Below are 27,840 nucleotides of genomic sequence, written 5' to 3'. Positions count from 1 at the left end.
TCTTTAAGAGGGTGCAGAGGGTCACTATGGTTATTAAGAATAAAATATGGGGACTGAAAAGATGATTCGGCAGGTAAGAACACTGACTGCTCTTTCAGAGGACCTGGGTTCAATTCCCAGCACCCACATTTCCCAGCACACTCACAACTGTCTGTAACTGCAGTTCCAGGGGACCTGATACCCATGGCAAAAATTCAATGCACTAAAAATAAATACTTTAAAAAAAATCTGGGCAGCAGTGGCAGACACCTTTAATCCCAGCACTCAAGAGGCAGAGGCAGGTGGATCTCATGAGTTTGAGGCCAGCCTGGTCTACAAAATAAGTTCCAGGACAGTCAGGGCTACACAGAGAAACCCTGTCTCAAAAAACCAAAAGAACAAACTATGAAATACCAGAATGATAGCAATCAATCTACATTAAGCCAATCTCAGTTAAGTCATTTACTTTTTCATTTTCTGTTTTCTTAGTTACTTTCCATTTACAGTGATAAAGCACCGTGACCAAGACAATTTATAAAAGAAAAGCATTTAATCTGGGGTTTGCAGCTTCGGAGGGTGATGAATCTATGGGGGTGGAGCAAAAGCATACCGGCAAGTCCATCCTGATTTGAAGGTTGGAAGCAGAGAGAGTCAGAATAGATTGAGTCTTTCCCTCAAAGCCCATCCCTAGTGACACACCTCCCCCAACAAGGTCACACCTCCTAATCCTCCCCAAACAGTTCCACCAGTTAGAGACCAAATATTCGAATATATGAGTCTGTGGGGTCATTCTCATTCAAACCACCACAGTAGTGATGTTAGTATTCAAGCATCTGTACTGACTGTCCTTGGGGTTCTGACAGGATACGCCCTCAGCTGCAGCCACTGAGAGCACCTCCTGTGCACATTCACTGTGTTCCCTTTTAAAAGGTGGGCCTTGCCACTTCCCGTCTCTCTTTCCCTGTGTGCTGTTCTCTGTCTTACACACACACACACACACACACACACACACACACACACTCTTTCTCACTCCCCTCTCTCTGCTTCTCTGCCTGTCTCTGTCATTGTGCCCCCCCCCTTCTCTTCTACTGCTCCTGTCCCCAGAGACCAGTTTTCCCTCTCCCTAACTCCCTTTTCTCATTCCCTTTCACCTAACTTAAAAAAAAAACCCTCCACGTGAGTTCTATGTATGGTGTCTTTTTTCTCTCACGCTGCTTTTTTTAAATTACAAGTGATTTAATTGCTCCTGGGCCAGCTAGAATAGTAAATGCAAACAAGAGATCCTGACTCAGTTTGGGACAGGCCAACACCTGGAGGTTTTTCTTTGATCTCCACACTCGCACTGGCACAAATACACACACACACTCGCATGCGCTAAAAAACAACCAATTAACCAGGTAGTGGTGGCAAACGCTTTTAATCCCAGCACCAGGGAGGCAGAGGCAGGCAGATCTCAGTGAGTTTGAGGCTAGCCTGGTCTACAAAACAAGTTCTATGACAGCCAGGACTGTTACACAGAGAAACCCTGTCTGGAAATACCAAAAATGCAACCAATTAGGGCTGACAAGACAGCTCCACAGATAAAGGCACTTGCTGGGCAAGTGTGCTAACCTGAGTTTGATCCCCAAAACCCGTGTAAAGAAAGGGGAGAATGGACTCCATAAAGTTGATCTGTGCTGGACCGATAGCCTCCAAAACAATACAGAGAAACCCTGCCTCGTAACAACCAAAAAAAAAAACCCAAAAAAAAAAGTTGATCTGTGATCTCCACAAGCACATGCTTCTCCCCCACATGCCCACACTTTTTTTTTTTTTTTTTTTGGTTTTTACGAGACAGGGTTTCTCTGTTTCGGAGGCTATCGGTCCAGCCTGGCCTCGAACTCACAGAGATCCGCCTGCCTCTGCCTGCCTAATGCTGCACATGCCCACACTTTAATAAATGAAAATTTGTTTCCAAATGTTACTCCCAAAACACTTCAAGGCTGAGATAGGAGGATTGTTGAGTTCCAGGACATCCTAATGGCAAGATGTAATCCCAAAGAGAGAGAGACGGCTAGGCTAACAAGATGGCTCGGCAGGTGAAGGCTCTGCCTGCTGCTAATCTTGATAATCTGAGATCCCCCCCGGAACTGTGTAAAGGTGGAAGGAAAGGACTAATGCCACGGAGTTATCTTCTGGCCTCCACTCATGCCCCCACAATAAAATTAAAACAAAAGGTTCATTCCCACAGGCCTTTACATGCCACCCCAAAGACTTCTCCATAGACTGTAATCTGTCCCCTGGGTGCTAACTTGAGAAATCATCCATCTTTTTTAAATGATGTGTATGTATATTGAGTGCAGAGCATGCAGAGGCCAGAGGAGAGCTTCAAATCCCCTGTAGCTGAACTTACACACACAGCTGTAAGATTTCCAATATGGGTGCTGACCACAGAACTTAGGCTCTCTGGAAGGACAGCAAACATTCTTAACTACTGAGCATCTCCCAACCCCTTTATTTGAGACAGAATTTCACTATATAGACCTGGCTGTCCCGGAACTCACTATATAGGCCAGGCTGGCCTTGAACTCACAGAGATTCATCTGTGTGTCATGTAACCCACACTGATCTCAGATTTGCTACATAGGAGGATGACCATGAGCTCCTGATCCTCCTGCTTCCACCTCCCAGTACTGGGAATAAAAGAGGCCTGTGCCGTCATGCCTAACTTAAGAACCCATCTTCAATGTATCTTCTTGCCTAACCCAACAAAATATGCTGTTACACACACACACACACACACACACACACACACACACACACACACACGGTTTCTATAAGCTTTTTCCTTCAGTCTCTTCATGCATTCTAGATAAAATCTGAGTTTATGGCTTTCCCAGTCTCCAAACAGGGTCTCCCTCCAGTAATTCTTTTCTCTACCTGAACTAGGATGGTAAAAGATTTCCTCAGATACTTGATGTGTCCTCAAATGACCAAAAGTGAAGGTTGTCCCAGTTCTAGTCACAAGAATCCTATACAACATGTGCATTTTCATGCCTTAGAACCGCACTGGGAGAGCCAAAGGCCTTCCCACAGAATTTACATTTGTAAGGCCCAATGCCAGTGTGCCTGATCATGTGCCCTTGAAGGCCTGAGTTAGAAATGAAGGTCTTCCCGCACCGCTTACATTCATAGGGTTTTTCACCAGTGTGAGTTCTTTCATGTTTTCTAACTGAAGTTGAACAAATGAAGGCCTTCCCACAGTATTTACACAGAAAAGGTCTCTCTCCCGTGTGAGTTCTTTCGTGTTTACCAAGTGAACTAGGCGAATTGAAGACTTTTCCACACTCCTTACATTGATAGGGGCTACCTCCAGTATGCCTTAGCATATGTCCTTTAAGGCCTGAAAGAGAGCTGAAGGGTTTCCCACACTCCTTACAAGTGTAGGGTTTCTCGCCAGTATGAGTCCTCTGATGTCTTCTAACTGAGCCCCAGCAACTGAAGGCTTTTCCACACTGTTCGCACTGATAAGGCTTCTCTCCTGTGTGAATTCGTTCGTGGATTCTAAGTGAGCTGGGATAGTGCAAACCTTTTCCACACACCTTACATTTATGGGGCCCACCTTCAGCATGGGTTATAATGAATTCACCAAGGCTGGAAAAAGAAAGCAAGGCTTCCTCATGTTCCTGACATTCATAAGCTTTGTCTTCAGCGTGAGACCGGTCGTTGATTTGGAAAGAGTAATTGCTGAAGGCTGTCTTGCACCGCTCACGTTTGTAATCAGGCGCTTCCTGTCCAGTATGAGCATGGATGGTACTCCTGAGTGAGTGAGGTGTGAAGACTATTCCACACATACCGCATTCACAGAGTTTCTCTCCAGCAGAACTTTTCTTTTTCAGATCATGGTCAAGAGTTTGACTGAAAGTTTCTCCACAATGGCTACCTTGTTTGCTGTTACCAAATCTCTCTATAATATGGTTGCTGTTGAGAAAAAAAATCAGAACACATTACAAATGCTTTACTCACAATTTCATCTTACTGGATATGCTTCAAGTCCATATTTTCACTAGGGAGATAAAGGGATATCTCAGAAATTAAGAGTGTGTACTGTTAATTTTTAATGCTTTTGTTTTTATTAGATTTTGTGTCTACAGGTGTCTTACCTATTTGACTACATGTCTGAATACCAGGTTGTGCCAGAAGAGGACATTGGACACCTGGAACTTAACTCCAGCTTCCAAGCATTCCAATACCTCTGGCCCTTGTAGGCATGTGCGCACGTGCATGTGAACACACACACACACACACTCTCTCACTCCCAAAATGTAAAGATAAATAAACATGCAGATGGGAGGGCTTATTGTTTTAAAACTTCATAACTAACTACAATTCCATGTCTGTGTATATGTGTACCCACGTGTACACGTGAGGGCCAGAGGTCAACCTCAGGTGTCTTCTTTGTTACCTTATTTTCTGAGACAGGCTCTTCCACTTTCACAATTAACTAGCCAGTGTGATTAGGCTGGCTGGCCAGTAAGCCCCAGAGGTCCACCTACCTCTACACACCCCAGAGCTGGGATTGCAAGCACATGTCCCCACACCCACCTGGCTTTTACATAGATTCTAGGGATCAAATGCAGGTCCTCACACTTGCATAGAAGGCATTTTACCACCTGAACTATCAACCCAGCTCCTACTTATTTTGTGGGACATTCCTTTCTGCTTTCAGTGAGAGTTACCTTAAGATTCTCCCCTGATTTCTGTACCAGTCTTCAATATTCTGGTCCCATCTTTCTCCTATAACAGAGGGGAGAAAACTGAATTATTAGAGAGAATGTATTATACTCTAGGAACTGGTGCAATGATGCTATAGCTTTTTGTTTGGTTTTGGTTTTTCAAGACAGGGTTTCTCTGTGTAACAGCCCTAGCTGTCCTGGAACTCATTTTTGTAGACCAGGCTGGCCTCAAACTCACAGAGATCCACCTGCCTCTGCCTCTGCCTCCCAAGGGCTGGGACTAAAGGCGTGCACCACCAACGCCCTGCTGACGCTGTGTCTATTTACCAGAGCACTCCTTTCCACATTTCCACTCACAGGCCAACACCGATGGGCAAAGCATGCTGTCTAATTGAGAAAGTAAGAAGCTGTCATCCTTACCCATCGAAGCCAAGTTCATAAAGATTTCCCCGACAACCTCTCTGTAAAGGTTCTTCTGGGAAGAATCCAGCAGAGCCCACTCATCCTGGGTGAAATTCACAATCACATCCTCGAAGGTCACAAAGTCCTGAAACACCCCAAGTATGTTTACAAGGGGGAGAGAGATATACATGTAGCACAAAGAACCTGTTCTCATTCGTAAGACACTTACATAAGGGGGCACAGAGATGGCAGATGGCTCAACAGTTAAGGGGCACTGGCTGCTCTTCAGAGGACCTGAGTCCAGTTCCCAGCTCCCACACTGAGCTGCTCACAACACCAGCTCCCAGATATTTAACACCCTCTTTCTTGCTGAGGGGAGAGGCAGCACACATAGCACATTCTAACATAGTCATATACACATAAATAAAAATAAACCTTCCTTTAAAAATACATTTACATACAAAACTATGGTCTCTACACTTTTAGTTTATGATAAATGAATATGGTTACCAGAATTCTCACTTTAGTCCCCATTCACCTTCTTATAAATTATTGGCACCAAAACACATGGAGCTATTCTGTGCATTTTACCTGTTGGCTTGTTTGGTTTTTTTGTTGTTGTTGTTGTTGTTTTTTGGTTTTTGGTTTTTTTTTTGTTTTGGTTTTTCGAGACAGGGTTTCTCTGTGGCTTTGGAGGCTGTCCTGGAACTCACTCTGTAGACCAGGCTGGCCTCGAACTCACAGAGATCCGCCTGCCTGTGCCTCCCGAGTGCTGGGATTAAAGGTGTGCGCCACCAACGCCCGGCTGGCTTGTTTGGTTTTATTCATGCTGTGTGTGCTCCTCGTGCACATGTGGAGGGTGTCGGGTGCTATGCTGTACTGCACTCTGTACCAAGACAACTACTGAAGGCTGTCACATTGCTTACATTTGTAATCGTGTACTTCCTGCCTACTGTGAGCACCGACGCTATCCCTGGATGACTGAGTTCAAGGCTTCTCACTGAACCTTACCATTTCCCAGCTAGGCTGGCTGACTGGCCAATAAGCCCCAGGCCATGTCTCCACCCCCTCACTCCCCCTATCCCCCTACTCCCCCCATCCCCCGCACTGGGATCACAGGCATACAGCCGGACTAGACTTTACGTGGATGCCAGGGATCCGAACTCAGGGCTTCATGCTTCCACAGCAATCATCTCACCCACTAAGCCATCTGTCTCCCCAGCTGGTTTGTTGGCCTTAGTCAGTATCCAGCTATATTACCCCAGGCCAACCTCCAACTCAGGATCTCCCTACCTATCCTCTCAAATGCTGGGACTGCAGCTGGGGCCACCATGTCTGACTTATTGATGGATTTATCACAAGCATAATTTTTCTTTTTCTCTCTGCCCTTCTTTAAAATTGTACAAGGTGGGCTAGAGAGATGACTCAGCAGTTAAAAGCACTGGCTGCTCTTCCAGAGGACCCAGGTTCAGTTCCCAGCACCCACATGGTGACTCACGACTGCTTGTGACTCCAGTTCCAGGAGTTCTGGTGCCCTTTCTGGCCTGTAAGAGCAAAGCATGATGCTCAGATATACATGCTGGCAAAATAGTCACACACGTAAAATAAAAATAAAAAGCATGCAATTGTGCAAGGAAATCAGCAGGAAGACAGGGAGAAGATAGAAGGGAGAAGCATGAGCGCTCTGACCCTACAAAAATCTTCACAGCGCTGAGCCTTAGAGCAGCCTCCACTCCATCCACCGCACTTCAGCAGGAGACACGTGTTAAGACAAAGCACCACAAGAGCTGCTTCCAGCACAGCAGACACTGGGCTTGGCTCATGCTGAGAAAGAGACTCACAGCTGCTTCCAGCACAGCAGACACTGGGCTTGGCTCATGCTGAGAAAGAGACTCACAGCTGCTTCCAGCACAGCAGACACTGGGCTTGGCTCATGCTGAGAAAGAGATTCACAGCTGTGTTCTCTCAATGCTTTGTTTTGTTTTTCGAGACAGGGTTTCTCTGTGGCTTTGGAGCCTGGCCTGGAACTAGCTCTTGTACACCAGGCTGGTCTTGAACTCAGAGATCTGCCTGCCTCTGCCTGAGTGCTGGATTAAAGGTTAAGAACACTGGCTGCTCTTCCACAAGACCTACATTCAATTCCCAGCACTCACATGGCAGCTCACAACTGTAACTCCAGATCTAAGGGATCCAATACCCTCACACTGACAAATATACACATAAAATTAAAATAAAAAGCTCCCATAGACTCGTATACTTGAATGCTTAGTCATCAGGAAGTAGCACCATTTGAAAAGGAATAGAAGGTGTGGCCTTGTTGGAAGCAGAGAGTCACTGGGCTTTGAGGTTTCAAAAAGCCCATACCCAGCCCAGTATCTCAGAGCCATCAGATCAGAATGTCACTCTCAGCTTCTGCTCCAGTCCAATGCATGCTGCCATGCTCCCCATAATGATAATTATGGACTACATCTCTGAAACTGCAAGCAAGCCCCAATTAAATGTTTTCTTTTATAAGAACTGCCTTGGTCACTGTGTCTCTTCACAGCAACAGAACACTGACTAAGACAGAGAAGTTGGTACCAGAGACTGGGGTATTTCTGTGATAGGCATAACCATGCTGTTTGTTGAAAGACCTTTGGAACTCTGGACTAGAAAAACAGTTGAACACTTTCAGTGAGTTATAATGGGCCATACCAGTAAGAGATGCTGAGAGCAATGTAGATTATGAGAGCCCAGCTCTAGAGGTTTCAGAGGAAAAAAGTATTAATAAGTGGTCTAGAGATCATTCTTGTGGTATTTTGGTGAAGAATGTAGCTGCTTTTTGTCCTTGTCCAAAAAAAGAAAAATCTGCCTAAGGCTAAATTGAAGAGTTTTAGATTAATGGCACTGGCAGAAGAGAGTTCAAAATAGCCTAGTATTGACTGTTGAATGGTACTAGTTGTCACTTTTATATAAATGCATAATGAAAAGGGGCAAACTAAGCAAGGAAAAATACAAAATGTACAGTTTGAAGAAGAAAGGAGCACCAGGAAGTGTAATGGAGCTGTGTCTAGTGCTCAATGAGATAAAAAGTTCAAATAAAACCCTGATGTTAAATGGAATAAAAGGAGTGGTGACCTCAGGGCAAGACCCACTAAGCTACCAACTTGTGAAAAGAAATTAAAGAAAAACCTAAGCAGTGAAGGAAACCATGTATTCCAGAAAGCAGGTGCAGATGCAATTGAACCAGGGAACCAAGTTCCAACCCAACCCATCAAGCAGCAGAATTTGGCAGTTTCGGCAAAGTGGTCTGGCTTTCATGTCAACAATATAAGAAAGGTATTGAGCAATCTCCCTCCATGGCTAAGAAGGTCACTGAAGCCATTCATGTGTCAGGAGTGTCCCTGCATAGAGGCTCAGAGAGGCCACGGTGTGAAGCCTGGATTGTGCTGGAGATCCCAAGATGTTGGAGAGGTGAGAGCTGTGGGATACCTGCAAGGAGAGCTGCAGACTGGGTGTGGAACCAGTCCAGGAGAGACAAGTGTGGTGCAGCCAACAAGCTGAAAGTAGCTAAAGATCAGACATGGAGATGCAGAGTTTGGAGTGGGCCTCCTGGTTTAAGTCTTGCTTTGGTCCAGTATTTCCTCACTATTCCTCCTTTCCCCCCTTTTGGAATAGTACGTATATTCCACACCTTTGTATATTGGAGGTGTGTGAAACTGATTTTTACTTTAATTTTACAGGGGCACTGGGCGGTGGTGGCGCACGCCTTTAATCCCAGCACTCGGGAGGCAGAGGCAGGCAGATCTCTGTGAGTTCGAGGCCAGCCTGGTCTACAGAGCGAGTTCCAGGACAGCCTCCAAAGCAACAGAGAAACCCTGTCTCAAAAAAGCAAAAAGAAAAGAAAAAGAAAGTGTAGCCTTGAAGGAAGTATGTCAATGTGGGCTTTGAGGTTTCAAAGCCCACACTAGGCCCAAGGTCCACTGTCTCTCTCCCAGACAGCAGATTATGATATAGCTCTCAGCTACTTCACCAACACATGCTTCCTATCATGGTGATAATGGACTAATCCTCTGAAGCTGTAAGCAAGCCCCAAGTAAATGATCTCTATAAGAATCGCCGTAGTCATTGTGTCTCTTCACAGCAATAGAACACTGACTAGGACAATTACAGAGTAATAAACTGCTTTTTAAAAAAGCACAGAAAATAGAGCATTGTACAGTTCAGTGGTTTGAATTGCTGCATGTGAATCTGGAGGGCAGGCCCTGGAGTTTCCAGGTTCTTATGCCTCTTTACAGTAAACAGTACAGAAATACAGGAATAGTTACAGGACGAGATGCAGAGGGGTCTGCAGGTGTGTCATGCCTCCCCTGTGGTCTGGCTCCAAGAAGTGTGAGATGAGGGGTTTCCCCTACCAACTTTTATGAATCATTAACACAGCCCCCCCGTATGATGCAGTTTCTACAACATTAACACAGTTCCTGCCCCCCAACACTGTCTGTATGATACAGTTTCTACAACATTAACAGCTCCTGCCTTCCTGTCTGTATGATACAGTTTCTACTACATTAGCACAGCTTCTGCCTCCCCTGTCTGTATGATGCAGTTTCCACAACATTAACGCAGTTCCTGCCCGCCCAACACTGTCTGTCTGATGCAGTTACCACAACATTAACAGCTCCTGCCTTCCTGTCTGTATGATACAGTTTCTACTACATTAGCACAGCTCCTGCCTCCCCTGTTCTATCTGATGCAGTTTCTATAACATTAGCACAGCTCCTGCCTCCCCCCCCCACTTCTGTCTGATGCAGGGTTTCTACAACATTAACAGTTCCTGCCTCCCCCGGTGTGGCAATGCAGTGTTTCCAGCATCTTCTGAAAGAGGCTCAGGTGGACTACAGGATTCCGCATGCTGACCTCTTGGGTGTGTTATCTTTGCAACTTCCTCCTTTACCCAGAATGAAATCCCACTGTGCCAACATTTGCCAGGGCACAGAAACCACGGCCTTCACAGGCTTTCCTGTGCACTGCATCTGTGGATAGAGAATGTGAGCCTGAGGGCTGAGGTCTCACTGGACTGTGGGGTCTGACCTCCAGCACCCCATGAACTAGGAATGGTGGCACATAACGAAAAAGTCCCCGTTTTGGAAGTAGAGACAGGAGGATCAAAAGTTCAAGACTGGGACTGAAGAGATGGTTCATCTGTTAAGAGCACTTCTTACTCTTTCAAAGGACCCAGGTTCTGTGCCTCATGATGGCTCACAACTCTCCCTAACTCCGTTTCCAGGGGAACCCCAGTGCCGCCTTCTGATCTTTTTAGGAACCAGACATAAAGTGGTACAGACATCCAGGCAGCAAAAGCACATACACATAAAATAGAAATAATCTTACAATTTTTTTTGGTTTTGTTTTATTTTGCTTTGGTTTTTGGTTTTTCAAGACAAGGTTTTTCTGTGTAGCCCTGGCTGTCCTGGAACTTGCTCTGCAAAACAAACTGGCCTGAAACTCAAAGAGCCGCCTGCCTCTGCCTCCTTCGTGTTGGAATTAAAGGCATGTGCCAACACCACCCAGGAAAAAAAATAATAAACAAGAAAATAAAGTTCAAAGTCATCCCTGGTTATAAGAGTTTGAGGCCAGCCTAGGTTACTTGAAAACCTGTTGTCATCCTCCCTACCAAAACAAACCAACAAAAAAACCTAAATTCATAAACCTATTGATGGGGGGAGGGTGTCCTCTGTATGCTATGACTAGGTGTTGTCTTATTGGTTGATGAATAAAGCTTTTTGGCCAATGGACAGGCAGAATTTAGCTTGGTGGGAATTCTGAACAAAGAGGCGGGGAGGAGGACAGAGACAGATGCCAGGCAGCCAATAGGGAGGCAGGACAACAGGGCATCACCTAGGTAAGCCATGGCCACGTAGTAATACACAGAGTAATAGAAATGGATTAACAGTTAAGAGAACCAGCCAGTAAGGAGTTTAAGTCAATGGCCAAACAATTATAAATATGTATTATATTAAGTCTCTGAATGGTTATGCCATAGCGGCTGCAAGGACCTGGTGGGTGGAGAGAAACTGGTCCTTTGGGACCTAGATAGATGGAAAAAAGTCTCCCATTACAACCTATGTTTACCAAAGCCCTGCATTAAGTAAATAATTAATTTTTTTAGTTTTTTATTTTTATTATGCATGCATATAGTGTTCTATGCTTAGATACCAGAAGAGGGCACCAGATCTCATTACTGATGGTTGTGAGCCACCATGTGGTTGCTGGGAATTGAACTCAGGTCCTCTGGAAGAGCAGGTAGTGCTCTTAACCTCTGAGCCATCTCTCCAGCCCGTATGTAAATAATTTTAAAATAAGTAAATACACATAAATAAGCCACAAACTTTTGTTTTGCTCATAGTCCTACTGAGGAGTCAATCTTATTAACATAAATATCTCCATTTTTCAGGGTTCTGCAAGGTGGGTGTGAACAGCAGTAGGCTGGCACACCCACAGGCCAGACTTCCCAGGAAGAACTCATGGGGCATTCCATGCCAGGTCCTCAGGCACTCGAGGAGGCTGGGGTGGAGGACCACCAAGTGTCAGTATTTATTCATTAATTCACTCATTCATTCAGTTGTGTATAGGTGTTTTGTCTGCAAGTGTGTCTGAAGGAGACAGACCCCCAAGAACTGGATTTACAGACGGTTGAGAGCAATCCTGTGGATGCTGGACATGGAACCTGGGTCCTCTGTAAGAATGCCCAGTGCTTTTGTCACTGAGCATCTCTCCACCCATCTGATTCACTTTTTAATGAAATGCACACTTTTCCTGATTGTAGAGAAAGACCGTATTTGTCTTTCAATATCTATTGACTAAATACTTGCTTTTACTGAGAAACTGAGACTCAAATAAATGGGTAAATCCCTTAAAGGTGACTCCCCACAGGGAAAGGCAATACTCATTAGGGGTTGTACCTAGAGGGAAAATGACCCAGAAAAGAGTTGGCAAAAAAGAACTTTATAGTATCTGTGCCCAGGAAAGACACTGGGCTTGTTTCCAGATCCCTAAGGAGTGCGGTCCTATTATCTCTGCTGTAGATGGCACCTGTCACAAGAGTCATGATGGTATAAATGGATCACCTGTGTTGTCCCACACATCTTAGACATACATCTTAGAGAACACAGTTTCAAAGAGCTTCCTGTCACACAGGCAGCCGATAAGGCAAAACTTTAGGCTTTGTAACAGCCATTCATCCAAGCCTGACATCCTATACCTGTAATCCCAGCACTCGGGAAGCTGAGACAGGAAGATTACTAGTTTGAGACCATCCTGAATTGCGTACTAAAACCATAGACAATACATACATGCTGCTAAAAAATAAAAGACTAGAGATGCAGTTCAATGATAAAGCTCAAAGCCCTGGGCTCGATCCTCAGCTCTGCAAACATCAGTAAACCAACCAAACCAACCTTTGACCTAAAGAGAAGTTGTCATTAGAGTGTGTGTTTAAAATGTAGAAAGGTCACCGGCTGTGATAGCACAGGTCTGTCATTGCAATACTTGGGATTTGAGAGGATGAGGAGTTAAACTCAGCATCGGAAGACAGCTGACCAGCATGCAGGAAGCCCCGGGTTCTATCCCCAGCACCACTTAAACCCAAGCCAGATGGGACTAGAAATCCTATTGAGAAAGTGAGAACGAGTAAGTGGGGGTAGGAGGGGAGAAAATGAGAAAGTAAAAGGACAGGAGAGGGAGAGCTCTTCCAGGAGATGTGAAAAGAGGAACCGGAAACGAAGGTCTTAGTTGGCAGCAGAATTTGAAAAGCTAAGCTGGAACAGGGTCTCTAATTTGAGACCTCCAGTAAACTGCACAACACGGGAAACTGCCCCTCACTTAGGGAGCAGGGATGGACTGGGGACAAACGGCAGCTCCTCCCGCACTCAGCACAGCCGGGATCCTGCTGCTGCCCCGCCCACCCCAAGGCCGAGTCGTGGCGAAGCGCGGCCAAAGCAGGACCAAGCGGGAGCCTGGACAAACTGAGCCAAACCGAAGCCGGGGGAGGTGGGGGGAGCTGCAGCAAACTCCGCGCAGACTCCCGAGTGACGCAAGGGTGCGTCATGCAGCAGTTTCCATCTCCGGCTGCACTCACTCACCATCCCGTTGCCCAGAAGGTCCTAGTGACGCCCGCCACCAGGTTCCGGGTTCTCTTCTGGGCACAGCAGGGAACCGAGGGAGGAAGAGGGCCGGAGCTGGTAACTACAGGGACAGATGCACCCGAATAAGAGCCTCGTCTCTTTGGAGGCTTTGCGAGGCGGCGCACCGCCCCTTCCAGCGGCGCGTCTCATTGGACAGTCACTGCAGTCCTGCCCCTTCACCCAGGGCAGCGGGGAAAGGGATAACTTCTTGTCTCATCCTCTAGGTCCTACATCGCAAACTGATTGTGGCAGCTAAGGAGAAACATAAGTAAACTCTCTAGCTTTTTTTCTTTTTTTGATTGAGACCGGGTCTCATATAGCCCAGGCTGGCCTCGATGAACTTGAGTAGCCAAGAATGAACATGAACTCCCGATCCTTCTGCCTCTTGAGGGCTGGGATTATAGGTAATTTCATGCCTGGCTGGGTTTATGCTGTATTGGAGATGTTACCTAGAGCCTTGTGCATGGCAGCCAAGCACTTGACCAATGGGGCTACACCCAGTTCCCTGCCCTTTTGCCTCTCCTTTTTTGTAAGAGGACAGGATCTTTATAGCCTAGCGCTGGCCTCCAACTCCTGAGTACTAGAATTTCATTCGTGGGCTACCAGGTCACCTGGCAGGCCCTGGGCGCGTTCCCAGATCACTAAAGGAGTGTGGTCCTATTAGCTCTGTGGTATATGACACCTGACAGAAAGGTTGTGATGGGATCCATAGAGGGCCTGTGTTATCTATCAGGAACCAGGAAGCTGCTCTGTCCATCTCAAACTAGCTGAGAATTTTAGATCGGGATTGATGGTGAAAATAAAGACAGACCTCCACGGAAGTGGACTGTCCTTTAATCAGAATAATGAAGGGCAGCGGTCGGGGGCTTGGGGCTTCATAGAGAATCAAAGGGAAGTTTAGGGTGGACATCCCATCTGCAGATCTGTTTCCTTGCAGTCTCTAGGCTGTATGTTACCTTACCAGGAAAGGGTTGCCCCAGCTCCTAACTACCTGCAAATGTCATTAGCAGATCAACTTTCATGTCTCAAGTTTCTCTATTTGTTCACCTGAGGCTTTTAGGTCGACCAATAACCCTTCAGAAAACACCAACTTGCCAGGTGGTGGTGGCACATACCCTTAATCCCAGCACTCAGAAGGCAGAGACAGGCGGATCTCTGTGAGTTCGAGAACAGCCTGGTCTACAAGAGCTAGTTCTAGGACAGCCTCCAAAGCCCCCCCCCAAAAAAAAGAAAGAAAGAAGGAAAACACCAACTTTTCATTACTAAGGGCCTGCAAAATGTCGAATACGAACTGAAGATGCAGCTCAGTTGGCAATGCCCTTGCCTAGAATTCAAGAAACCCTGGATTCGATCCCCACCAATGTTATTTAAAAGAATAAGAAGACCCAGCATGGTGGTACAGGCTTCTAATTCCAGCCTTCCAGAGGAAGAGGCAGGTAGATCTCTGAGTCTGAGGGTAGACTGGTTTATATATCAAGTTCCAAGCCAGCCAGGGCTACACATACTATGTTTCAAATAAATAATACTTTTATTATTACTATGGCATGGGTATTTTGCCCGCATGTGTGTCTGTGCACTGTATGCATGCCTTAGTGTATGCGGCACACTTAGGATCCTTCTGCAGAACAGCTTTAATGCGTCTTGAGAGGGAGAGCATAAGCTTACAGAGCGGAGACCCGGGGAGCGGAAAGCCCAACCCTTATATAGCTCAGCAGTCCCCGCCTCGGACATGTCATCTCCTGACTGGCTCCTGCTTGTCAGCCCATATGACGCCACGGGAGAGGCAGAGAGTAAGGGATGGAAAAGTAGCAGGCACGTGCGCACCAAGGTTGTTTACTCCAACTGACAACGGGTGTCGGCGCCACCTTGTAACGGAGAATGTGGGGGCGGCTCCCCACAGCTGGGAACTGCCCGGCGGTGGTGGCGCATGCCTTTAATCCCAGCACTCGGGAGGCAGAGGCAGGCGGATCTCTGTGAGTTCGAGGCCAGGCTGGACCAACAGCCTCCAAAACAATACAGAGAAACCCTGTCTCATAAAAACCAAAAAAAAAAAAAAAAAAAAAAAGATGGCTGGGAACTGCTACATAGGTGCTGAAGAGCAGCCAGTGTCCCTTCCAACTGGGCCATCTCCCCAGCCCCCAGGGGACAGTTCTCTGCTTCCACCCCGGCCCCCAGGGACTAGCTCAGGTCACCAGGCCTGCATAGCCAGCACTCACCCTGGGCCATCTCACTGAACCTGATAACTAAACTTTTGGGATCAAAAACATAAAACTCCACCCTCTGCTCACACCAGCATCTCTTTTCCGAGGTGTAGTTGGACCTCAGATGCCTTCTCACCTCCCACTCCACGTTCAACTCTTGTTCCTATACCCCCTAAGTACTTCTAAATGCTACCCTGGGGAGGCCAAAGAACACTTTGATCTCCCATCTCTTATCTGACCGCCTCTTGTCTTTACAAAACTTGTTTCAAATGAACAAATAGAACCTGGCTGGGTAACGTCAAATTGGATTTAAAAAAAATTCTAGAATGTTAGCCCCAAGGGGCCAAGGATGTTTAGTTTGCTATAGTGTTTCTTGCTGAAGTTGTGGATCACAAACATGCGCGCGTGCTCACACGCGTTTACACACACACACACACACACACACACACACACACACACACAGGTGTTTTACATACATCACCGGCCCACAGCACTTCACAGTGAACCATTCTCGCCTCTCCCATGGCAGAGAGGTACCTCACTGTTCTTCAAACAGTTGCAGAAAAGGCTTCAGTCTGCCCAGAGGGGAGGACAGCGCTGTGGATAAGACTGCTCTCTGTGCTAGGGGACAGCTCAAAGAAAAGGGGTAGACAGAGGGGACGAGGGCCAACCAGACACCACACACCAGCTCTTCCTGCCCAGACCATCAGCCTCCACACAATCTGACGAGAGGTGGGGCTGTCTGCCCTCTCCCAACCTTCAGACTGGATGGACTACGGCAAACTGCTCAAGGGCAAGCCCAGACGTGGGAAGGTTTGGGGCAGGCAGCCCCCACCTCCACGGCCCCTCCCGCAGCTGGAACTTCTGATTCTCCTCAAGTGACATTCCCTAAAAAGATTTATTTTTAATTATACGTGTGTCAGTACCTGAGTACGTGCACAGGTGCTGTTGTCTGAGGAGGCGGGTAGAGGGCACTGAGTTACGGGCAACAGTGAGCCACCTACGGCACTTGTTTTCTGACAGAGCCGTACTCAATCTGAGCTGGTTAATTCTGTCAACTTGACTGGAGTCATCTACAAAGAGGGAACCTCAAGGAGTTGCTCTCTCTTTTCTGACCAGCCTGTGAGTATGCCCATGGCACATTTTAATTTCTAACTGATACAAGAGGGCCCAGTGCATTGTGGGTGGTATCATCCCTGGGCGAGTAAGACCGGGCTGAAAGGTGGCTGGCTGCGAGCTGGGAGCAAGCCCGTGAGCAGCACCCCTCCACGGTCTGTTTCAGTTCCTGCCTCCAGTTCCTGCCCTCACTTCCCTCAACTATGAATTAGGATCCAAAAGTGGAAGCCAAATACACCCTTTCTTCCCTCAAAAAGCTTTTGGTCAGTGTTTTATCACAGCAAACAGAAAACAAACGAGGAGGCCGGGCAGTGATGGCGCTCGCCTTTAATCCCAGTGGTTGGGTTTGAGGCCAGCCTGGTCTACAAAGTGAGTGCCAGGATAGGCTCCAAAAGTACACAGAGAAACGGTCTCAAACAACCAAAATAAATAATAAATAATTTGTGTGTGTGCATGTGTATACATGCCATGTGTGTGCAGGAGCCCAGAGTCCAGAGGAGGGAGTTGGATCCCCTGGAGCTGGAGTTACAGGCAGTTGTGAACCACCAACATGAATACTGGGAACTGAACTGGGTCCTTTTCAAGAGCAGCTGATGCAAGAAACTGCTGACATTTCTGCCAGTCACAAACTGAGAGCTAGAGTAAGAGCTTCCAGATATTGACAGTTTTACCTATCACACTAGCTCTAATGAATTTCCGACAACTGCTCTCGGTCATCCCTAAGACTTTATCATCCCTAGAAGCTGAAACAAAATTCCTAAGTATCTTTGTGACAGTCTCACTATGCAGCCTCAAACTCACGGCGTTTGCCTCCCTGTCTCTGCCTCCCAAGTGCTGGGATTAAAGGTATGTGCCACCAAGCCCAGCTTCCAAATGACTAATATTTAAATGAATGGAATAAAAACATAGTCTTTTTTTTTTTTTTTTTGGTTTTTACGAGACAGGGTTTCTCTGTATTGTTTTGGAGGCTATCGGTCCAGCCCGGCCTCGAACTCACAGAGATCCGCCTGCCTCTGCCTCCCGAGTGCTGGGATTAAAGGCTTGCGCCACCACCGCCCGGCAAAAACATAGTCTTTAGGGGCTGGGTTATTAGTAGGGTGCTGGCTGAGCACGCATGAAGCCCGGGGTTAAGAGCACATACTTAGCTTGTTACCCTCAGAGAAGCCAAATTCAGCTCCCAGCTCACATGTGACTGTACCTCCAGCTTCAGGAGACCCAACACTCTCGTGGCCTCTCTGGGCGCCCACACTCATGTGCACAAACCCACATCCAGACACATAATTAAAGCTTAAAACGAAAAGAAATAGTCTTCGGATAAAGGCTGGTGGTGTTCTTCCTCACCCAAGACATTTTATTCCACATGTTATTCTGCTACAGCCCTGACATCAGAATCTGAAACCCTTGAGGTCAGAACCAAGGTCCAGGAAGCTCCCGTGCAAGGGCGCTGCACTAATTATGTCTGAAGAGCTTCAACCCCATCCAGGTCCACAGGTGGAAGAACACGTACACCGGCACGGTGACGGGCAGGAGCAGGCTGTAGAAACACAGGCTGCTGGCGCTGGTGCAGCCCTGAGGGAAGCCTTCCTCCACGGAGGCGGAGTAGAACAGGCCAGCCAGTGAGACCAGCGGGATGAGGACAGTCAGGGTGGGCAGAGACGGGAACATCCTCCTCCCCTCTTAGGAGACACAGTGTCGAGGAAACTCGGTTGGGTTCAGAGTTCCGCTCTTGTGCTGGTCCGCTCCTGTTGACTCCTCATCCATCCAGGCACGCCGCCATGCCTCCCGAGGACACACAAGGGACCCCAGCAGCCCGGGGCCGGAGGTGCGTGCTCCTCAGCCTCCTCTGATCAGCCTTCCCACGCGGCGACTGCAGACAACCCACGTGTCCCCCGCAGGGCAGGGTAAAGGATTCTTAACTGTATGAGAAGCTGAGTGACGCGAGGGGAAAGGAAGGGAACAGAAAATCAGCCCGCATCCCCAGTACTCAGCAGGCTACAGACAGGAGATTGCTGGGACCTGCAGGCTGGCCTCGAGGTTGTGGTACTCCTCCATCGGTGTCCCCAAGTCACCATGCCTGACTAGAAAACAAATCTTTCGCCCGGTGTTGGTGGTGCACGCCTTTAATCCCAGCACTCGGGAGGCAGAGGCAGGCGGATCTCTGTGAGTTCGAGGCCAGCCTGGTCTACAGAGTGAGTTCTAGGATAGGCTCCAAAACAATACAGAGAAACCCTGTCTCGAAAAACCAAAAAAGAGAGAGAAAGAAAACAAATCTTTTTGTTGTTGTTGTTGTTGTTTTTGTTTTTTTCCAAAACAGGGTTTCTCTGTGTAGATTTGTAGACCGGGCTGGCCTCGAACTCACATAAATCTGCCTGCCTCTGCTGGGATTAAAGGGGTGCGCCACCACGGCCCGTGAAAGCAAATCTTTTAAAAGGACACAGAGTGTCACCCATTACCGTGGGAAGTAAGCAATCTGAAAAGTAAAATGAAGGGCAGGTGGATGTTTTTGTGAACTGGGGAAGTGGAATGGGGCCTACAAACCCAGATTCACTTCACACGAAGACGGACCTCAGCATCTGAGTGGATGCTTCCCATACCGAGGACCGGCTGGGGACTGGCACCGGAACCCGGAGCCTCATCACCAGCTGCCCCCGTCACCGCACAAACCGAAGGCAGCGCCAGCCCTGGGCCCACAGGGCCGCGGAGGGGTGCCGGGGCCCAGCTGCCGAGGCGAGCGAGGCCGGGCGGACAGAGCCGAGCGGAGCCGGGCAGAGCCGAGCCGGACACAAGCTGGACAAGCCGAACCCGGCCCGAGCCGAAAGCGAAGCAGCCAGCCGAGCGCAGCCGGAGGCGTCCGTGACACAGACGCCTACCTGGCACGAGGCGGCCGGAGCCCGGCCCCAGCCGGTTCCAACAGCTACTCCCCCGTCTGTCGGGACCGCCAGACCCCGCACTCACCGTCCGCGGCCCACACGGCTCCCGGTCCCGGCGGCGCCCAGCCGTGACGGTCGCCGCTCCACGGGGGCGGGGCATCCTCGGCCAGCGGCCCAGTCAAATGCCCTGCAGGGGGCGGGGCGAGAAGCCCAGGTCCCGCGATGGAGCCGACCCGCGCGTGCTCATTGGACGGCGTCCTCTCCCCGCTCAGGCTCCGCCCCCGTGGTCTTGAGTGACGGGTAAAGCGAGAGCGGCTCTGAGACGAGCTTGATAGACCGGGTTCTTGGGGCTCCCGGCTGGCTCTGGCTGAGTGTCCTGTACGACCGTTCCTGCTGCAAGCAGGATAGGAGCATATTTGCTGAAGAGCTTTTTCCGAATCAGACGGTGGCGTCTTTCCGGATCAGATAGTGGCGCACTCAGAAGGCTTCTCTGCTTCCAGCGGATAACCTGGAAGCCTGCATGGCACTGGCCTCAGCTGCCAACTCACTGAGCCTCTGAAGCGGAAGGGAAAGCGTCCAGTAGCTTGTTTTACATAGGAACTTGTGAATGTCAAAATAATAGTTTGGACCGGAGTGGTGGCTCAGCGCGTATAGGCGCTTGCTGCCAAGCCGGAATATCTGTGTTCGAACCTCGGACACCCACACGGTGGAGAAACTATTTTCTCACGTTGTCTTCTGAACTCCAACAATGTACTCTGGCTCTCCCGCGTGTCCTCACGCAAAAAGTGTAAAATGCGGTTTAAAGGGAGAACGTATCCAGACGTGGTAGCATACACCCCCAATTCCAGCACTCAGAGGGCAGAGGCAGGAGGATTTCTGTAAGTTCAAAGTCAGAAAGTTCCAGGTCATTCAGACTACATAGTAAGACCCGCTCTGGGCGTGGGGTGGAGGTTAGAGGGATTTGTGTCCACGTTACCGGCCACTGCCTGCATACGGAGACAGAGTGTAATCTCGGCCCAGCGTACAGACGAATGAGTCTGAGATTGGATTCTAAGCACTACAACACAGGAACCTCCACCCCTTCACCTTCCTTCAAACTAAAAGATCCCAAAGTTTTTCTTCCCAGGGGTCCATAGTGGTGTAGAGGCCTTGCAGTTTTTGTTAGACCACAAGGTGGCAGGAGAGGGCCAAGAACATTAGGGTCTACACACAGTTGCGTGCCTGTGCACCTCCGTGCAAAAGCACACACAAAATCGGACAATAAACGTCGTTTAATTAAATAAAACTGAACAAAAAAGTCAGGAGCCAGAAAGATGGCTCAGGTGGTAAAGGTACTCACTACACAAGCTTGACTCCAACAAGTTGTCCTCTGACCTCTGCATGGAGAAGAGCACATTAAATAAATACACCTAGATGCTTGGCAGATGTGGCTACCCTAAAATGCGGGACTTGGGCACCTGTGTGATAGGCTTTCCCTGTGCAGATGCACCGCACACGCAGCTGCTCACCCCAGAAAGGGGCCCCACCTCAAACCAAACAACATATGGACACCACCAAAATGTGGTGAACCAATGAAATGAACTAATTTGGTGAACCAAAGAGTTCTACTAAAGGAATATAAGTGAGGAGTGACGTACAGGTGTGGAAATGACTCAAACACAGTTGCATCACCAAAGGCTACTAGCATGAACCGCATTGCCGCTTGACAAAGTTCTGGCGTTTCAACACTGCAGACCACACTTCTCCAGCGCCTTTTACTTTCCTTTTTAAAGATTCTCAATATTAATGCCCTTCCCTTTGGGAAATTCTGTGCGGGCTTTGGTAAAGGATAAAAATGTGTACAATGATAACCTCTCTAAACAAAATAATTCTTTGGAGAAAAAAAAATCCCTGCCACCATGGAAACAGGAATTCCAGTGTGCCCTCCTATTTACACCGAGAACAAAAAACTTAGAGATTTATTAGACACACCTGATGCCTACAATTCAGATCCCAAGTCTGAGGCCATTAAGGACAAGAGTTCAGTTAATAAATACAGAGAAATCAGAATGGTACGGTATAGTGGGAAAAGACTAAGACATCAGGACCTTCCCTTTTGGGACCATTATGAGGGGGAAAAAAACATTAAGACTTCTAGATAAGGGTCTCCATTCCCTTAGGGCTTGGGGAAAGTTCCTGCTCGATAAAGCAGTCACTCTCCTTATCTCTAGCAAGAGGAACATGTGGCCCTTCATTAACATGTGACTGATGCCTGTTGTCAAGGTCAGTGCTAGATTCCTCAACCCCTGGTCCCAAACCACACCCCGGCTCACACGCCCATTGTCTCCCTTTTAAACCTATGTGCAATTATACAGAATAAAAAGTGTGATCCTTTCTCAATTAAATGCTGCTGGAATCACCCTCAGATTGTGTCTCCTCCTTCCCCCCAAACTCCACACATCCTAAAAGGTCTCCGGCAGCCTGCCACAGCATGGGTGTCACAAAGAGGAGGCTGGAGTGCATTGCCGCCTGCAGGCAGCTCAGCATTGAACAGTGTCCTTTCCCGCTGGCTCCGCAGCTCTTTGCTTCTTCCAGGCATCTGGACTTGTCTGAGAGTCTTCCTTGTATGTTGGCTTGTCTGAGAGGTGCATTCATTATTCAAACACACACACACACACACACACACACTTGGGGAGGGAGGGACCTAGTGACTCTGGTTGGTTTCAGGGACATCCTGAAGCTATTTTGAGCTGAGTGCTTCCTGTCTTATGAGCTTTTCCTCAGGATGGGATGTTTTATTCTAGGAGGAAACTGCTAAACAGCCATCAGTTCTGACATCTTCTGAAACCACGGTTGGTGGCGCTTGCTGGCCTTCTGCTCTATCGAACTTTCCCCACTGGCTTGTTCTTTGGTCTGTTTCCTTGCGTGCTTCATCAGCATACTCAGCTGCTTCTTGGCCTGTCCTTTTTCTCTGGTCTGGAAGTTGATGCAAGCCAACTCACAGCTTTGGAGAAGTGCCTGGTCTAGACTTCTTTGAGGCAAGAGCTAAGATGACAGTTTAGAGGCACTTGCTAAGTCCAGAAAACACTGAGAGTCCAGAAGCCACCATTGATGTGCAAGAGCTCTTGCTATAGCCTTCAAAAAAAAAAAAACTTTTTGTGGGGTTGGAGATATGGCTCAGCCATTAAGAGCACTGATCTTCCAAGGGACTAGAGTTCAAATCCCAGCACTTACATAGTGGCTCACAACCATCTGTAACTCCAATTCCAAGGCCATCTATTGCCTGCTGTGCCCAAATTCTGAACCCCACAATCACCAAGAGGCCCATTTCGATGCAAAAGCAAAGAGTCTTTTATCGTAGTTGTTTAATGAGCTAACCCCATTAGCTCGGGCCTTTCATCCATCCACCTCAGTGGATGGCTGGAGAAAAGACCCCAAGAAATCACGAGGTGGAGATCTTATAGGGCAGCATAGGGGAGTGTCTAGGGGTATGCAACAATCTCAGGATTGGTGCACTTCCAGGCTTGGACAACCTGCCCTATGTTGATTGGGTAACGGGTTGTTATGGCCTATAGTTCCTCCCAGGATGGTTGCTATGCTCTGCATGTCACTGTTGTGCACGTGTCCATTAAGCACACCAGGGGCATCTGACCTCCTAGTGACCAGGACAGGAGCAGCAAGGTCATGCAAGCACATGTTAGCCCATCATGGCTGCTAAAACGGGGAGTGGGGGGCGGGGGCAGGGCCACCACTGATCCCTTCATTGCCCTCTTCTGGCTTCTGCAGGCACTGCACTCATGTGGTACACAGACATGTGCAGACACAACAACCATAAACAGATCTATAACATATTTATTACATTTATTTGTTTCACACGCTGCCTGTCTTAACTTGGGCCCTTCATCTGGTTCATCACAGTGGGTGGAGTGAGAAGGACCCATGGGAGGGGGGTACGGAGTCGGGGAATTTATTGGGGGTGTGTAAGGGCAGTGTCTGGGGTACACAACAGTCTCAGGATTGGTGCACTTCCAGGCCTGGGCAACTCTCTCCTATGTTGATTACTCAACTGGTTGCTATGTCCTATAGGCCCTCCCAGGGCAGTTGCTATGCTATGAACATCATCGTTACCATAAAGTACATCAAGAGTCCGCCAGCTAACTTCTGATTGGTTCCTTGACTCTTGGAGGGCATCTGATCTCCTAGTCGGCAAGGTCGGGAAGCTCAGCGTGTGTTGCTGAGTCTGGGGCCTTTTGTTTTGCTGGGTCTTTTCTGCAGCCTGTCATGGCCGCTAAAGCAGGGGGCTGGGTGAGGGTGTGGTCCCGGCAGCCTGCTTGCCAGGAGCTCCTCTTTCCACCACACCAACATTCCCTGGGGGCTCCACTTCCCGAAGTGAATACAATGCCCCCTAGCTCTTTGCCAGGATCCCTCTCAGCATTTTCCTCCTAGGCATCTCCATTCCTTTCTGCTACCCACTGATCTGCAGAAAGCACTTTCCACCAGGGACCCCAGAGCCACCACACGTTCCTAGGATCCAGGAAAGGCAACCACAACCAAGGAATGGAACGCCCACAGAATGAAGACAAGACCAAACACCAACACCAAGAAACATCTCAAACATGGTAAGTCCAGATGCCTGCACCCCAGCACAAAGCATAAACATGAGCAGCCAAAGCAATCGTGACTCCATGAGAACCCGGAAACTATTACACCGAGCCCTGAGAAACACAACTTAGCAGAAGCACAAATAAGGACTTCTAAATAGCAATTAGAAGTTTGGTAAAGGACATCAAAGAAGACATGGAGACACCTCCTAATGAAGTCTGTGAAAATACAAACAAGAGCCCCAGCGACCAGGCAGCAACATCCTCCACCCTCAGTTCTGCCCACACACCACCAGCTATGCCCCACAGCATCAGTGGCCACCAGAGACACAGGCCCCACCTGTAACGACTGGAGGAAGAGGTGAGTGTCTGAGGTCCCAGCTGGATAGCCAGGCTCTTTAGATCCTAGACCCTCAAGAGCACATCCTGTGCCTCTCCCCAACCCACCAAAGTCCGAAGATTTGGACAGCAGCATGGCCACCTCAATCATCCCCTCCACTTCCCACCCACCTTCCAATATCCCCCAACCATCCCTCAAGGCCTCAGCAAAGCCCAGAGCCACAGGCCCCACCTCCACTGATTGGTCTGTGCGACTCTCTCTCTCTCTCTCTGGTAAATAAATATATTGTTTTCCCTATATAGCATTGAATATTGTTATACCCCAAAAAAACAGGGCCATATGTTTTTCAGAGAAAAATTCTCCCAGAATTTCAAAGATGAGCTAATACAACGCTCCTCAAAGTTTTCTACACAATAGAAACAGAAGGAAAACTGCCAAACTCCTTTTATGAAGCTATAGTTATCCTGATACCCAACCACACAAAGGCAAAACTAAGAAAGAGAATTATAGATCAATCTCCTTCATGAACATTGATGCAAAAATACTCAATAAAATACTGACAAATCAAATCTAAGAACACATTAAAAAAATCATCCACCATGATCAAATAGGCTTCATTCCAGAGATGCAGGAATGATTCAACATACAAAAATTCATCAATGTAATCCACCATGTAAACAAAATGAAAGAAAAATCACATGATCATCTCATTGGAAGTTGAAAAGGCCTTCCACAAAATCCAACACCCCTTCATGATAAAGGTCTTGGAGAAATCAGGGATACAAGGAACATACCTAAATATAATAAAGGCAATATGCAGCAAGCCAATAGCCAACATCAAACTAAATGAAGAAAAAATCAATGTGATCCCACTAAAATCAGGAGCAAGACAATGATGTCCACTCTCTCAATATCTATTCTACGTAGTACTCAAAGTCCTAGCTAGAGCATTAAGACAAAAGGAGATCAAGGAGATACAAATTGGAGAGGGAGAAGTCAAACTTTTGCCATTTGCTGATGATATAATACTATACATAAGTGACCCCAAAAATTCTACCAGGGAACTCCAACAACTGATAATCATCTTCAGTAATGTGGCAGGATACAAGATTAACTCAAAAGAATCCAGTTGCTCTCATATACACAAATGATAAATGGGCTGAGAAAGAGATCAGAGAAACATCACCCTTTACAATAGCCACAAATAACATAAAATATCTTGGGAAAACTCTAACCAAACAAGTGAAAGACCTGTATGATAAGAACTTTAAGTCTTTGAAGAAAGACATTGAAGAAGAGATCATAAAATGGAAAGATCTCTCATGCTCTTGGATAGGTAGAATCAACATAGTAAAAATGGCAATCTTTTTTTTGTTTTGTTTTGTTTTTTGAGGCAGGGTTTCTCTGTATTGTTTTGGAGGCTGTCTTGGAACTCACTTTGTAGACCAGGCTGGCCTCGAACTCAAGGAGATCCACCTGCCTCTGCCTCCTGAGGGCTGGGATTAAAGGCGTGTGCCACTAATTGCAAAAATGGCAGTCTTACCAAAAGCAATCTACAAATTCAATGCAATCCCCATCAAAATCCCAGTACAATTCTTCACAGATCTTGAAAGAACAATATTCAACCTCATATCGAAAAACAGAAAACTCAGAATACCCAAAACAATCCTGTACAATAAAAGACATGGTCAATAAGACAAAATGGCAGCCTATAGAATGGGAAAAGATCTTCACTAACCTACATCTGACAGAGGGATGTTCTCCAAAATATAGAAAGAACTCAAGAAACTAGACATTAAACTACCAAATAATTCAATTTAAAAAACTGGGTACACGCCGGGCATTGGTGGCACATGCCTTTAATCCCAGCACTCGGGAAGCAGAGGCAAGCAGATAGATCTCTGTGAGTTCGAGGCCGGCCAGGTCTATAGAGTGAGTTCCAGGACAACTTCCAAAACAATACAAAGAAACCTTGTCTCAGAAAAAAAAAAAGGGTACAGGTCTAAACAGAAAATTCTCAACAGAACAATCTCAAATGGTCAAAAGGCATTTAAGGGGTTGCTCAACATCCTTAGTGATCAGGGGAATGCAAATCAAAATGATACCATCTTACACCTGTCAGAAAGGCTAAGATAAAAAACACTGATGACAACTTATGTTGGAGAGGATGTGGAGTAAAGGGAACACTCCTCCACTGCTAGTGGGAATGCAAACTTCTACAGCTACTTTGGAAATCAGTATGGCAGTTTCTCAGAAAATTGGGAATCAACCTACCTCAAGACCTAGCAATCACACTATTGGGCATATATCCAAAGGATGCTTAATCATACCACAACGATACTTGCTCAACTATGCTCATAGCAATATTATTCATAATATCCAGAACCTGGAAATGACCTAGATATCCCTCAACCAAAGAATGGATAGTGAAAATGTGGTACATTAACACAATGGAGTATTACTCAGAGGTAAAAAACAATGACACCATTAAATTTGTAGGCAAATGGATAGAGCTAGAAAAAGTCATACTGAGTGAGGCAACCCAGACCCAGAAAGACAAACATGGCGTGTACTCCACTCATAAGTGGATATTGGACACCAAACAAAGGATAATCATGCTACAATCCTCAACCCCAGAGAAGCTAGATTAAAAAGGAAGACCCTAACAGGGACATTCATGAAAGACCCAAGGAAGGGGCGATAGTTTATATCTTCTGGGTAAACTGGGAAGGGGGGTAGAAGGGAGGAGATGGGGAGGGGAACATAAGGGATCGAAATGGCCAATCGAGGATGGGTTGGAGAGGGAGAGCAATGAAAGAGATATCTCGATAGAGGGAGCCATTATGGAATTAGGAGGAAATCTGGTGCTAGGAAAATACCCAGGAATACAAAAGGATGACCCCAGCTAAGACTCCTAGCAATAGTGGAGAGGTTGCCTGAACTGGTATGGCCCTGTAATCAGATTAGTGACTAACTGTCATCATAGAACCTACATCCAGGGCCGGGTGGTAGTGGCCCACGCCTTTAATCCCAGCACTCGGGAGGCAGAGACAGGCGGATCTCTGTGAGTTCGAGGCCAGGCTGGACCGACAGCCTCCAAAACAATACAGAGAAACCCTGTCTCGTAAAACCAAAAAAAAAAAAAAAAAAAAAAAAAAAAAGAACCTACATCCAGTAACTGATGGAAGGCTGTGTTGGTGTCTATGGTCCATGCTGCTGTCAGGAGCCATGTTGGTGTCTGTGGGCCAGCTGTGGCCGGGGGCCACGTGAAGGTTCATGGTCCATGCTGTCAATTACTATGAAGGGCAAGGAAGTTTCTTTTGCAATGGTGTTGATGACTTCAAACTGACATTTGATAACAAGAGACACAGAAACAGCCTATGCAGGAAGCCATTGAAGAGAACTCTTGAAAATGTTGATAGGGGTGCTGAAGTGTAGTTCTTCACAGTGGATGGCTTCTGGTGTGGGCGTGGAT

General features: G+C 47.3%; 2 protein-coding genes across 2 annotated transcripts; both read right to left on the bottom strand.

Moving 5' to 3' along the window:
- Positions 1 to 428: 428 nt before the first annotated feature.
- LOC101840195 (zinc finger protein 14) lies at positions 429 to 5,745 on the bottom strand. Its single transcript, XM_013119356.3, has 3 exons — positions 5,115 to 5,745; positions 4,698 to 4,755; positions 429 to 3,939 (listed from the first exon to the last, which is right to left on the bottom strand). The coding sequence occupies exons 1-3, from the start codon at positions 5,308 to 5,310 to the stop codon at positions 2,991 to 2,993; spliced, it is 1,203 nt and encodes a 400-aa protein (XP_012974810.3). The 5' UTR covers positions 5,311 to 5,745; the 3' UTR covers positions 429 to 2,990.
- A 12,145-nt stretch (positions 5,746 to 17,890) lies between these two features.
- Positions 17,891 to 19,682, bottom strand: Pigy (phosphatidylinositol glycan anchor biosynthesis class Y). Its single transcript, XM_013119361.3, has 2 exons — positions 19,531 to 19,682; positions 17,891 to 18,503 (listed from the first exon to the last, which is right to left on the bottom strand). Exon 2 carries the CDS (start codon positions 18,238 to 18,240, stop codon positions 18,025 to 18,027), a length of 216 nt encoding a protein of 71 aa, XP_012974815.1. The 5' UTR covers positions 18,241 to 18,503; positions 19,531 to 19,682; the 3' UTR covers positions 17,891 to 18,024.
- Between the last annotated feature and the right edge of the window lie 8,158 nt (positions 19,683 to 27,840).

Source organism: Mesocricetus auratus, unplaced genomic scaffold (assembly GCF_017639785.1).
Source record: "Mesocricetus auratus isolate SY011 unplaced genomic scaffold, BCM_Maur_2.0 Super-Scaffold_100022, whole genome shotgun sequence".
In the NCBI taxonomy this organism is placed as follows: Eukaryota; Metazoa; Chordata; class Mammalia; order Rodentia; family Cricetidae; genus Mesocricetus; species Mesocricetus auratus.
Note: the sequence above shows the minus strand (reverse complement) of the source record. Positions and strands in the feature narration are given on the sequence as shown.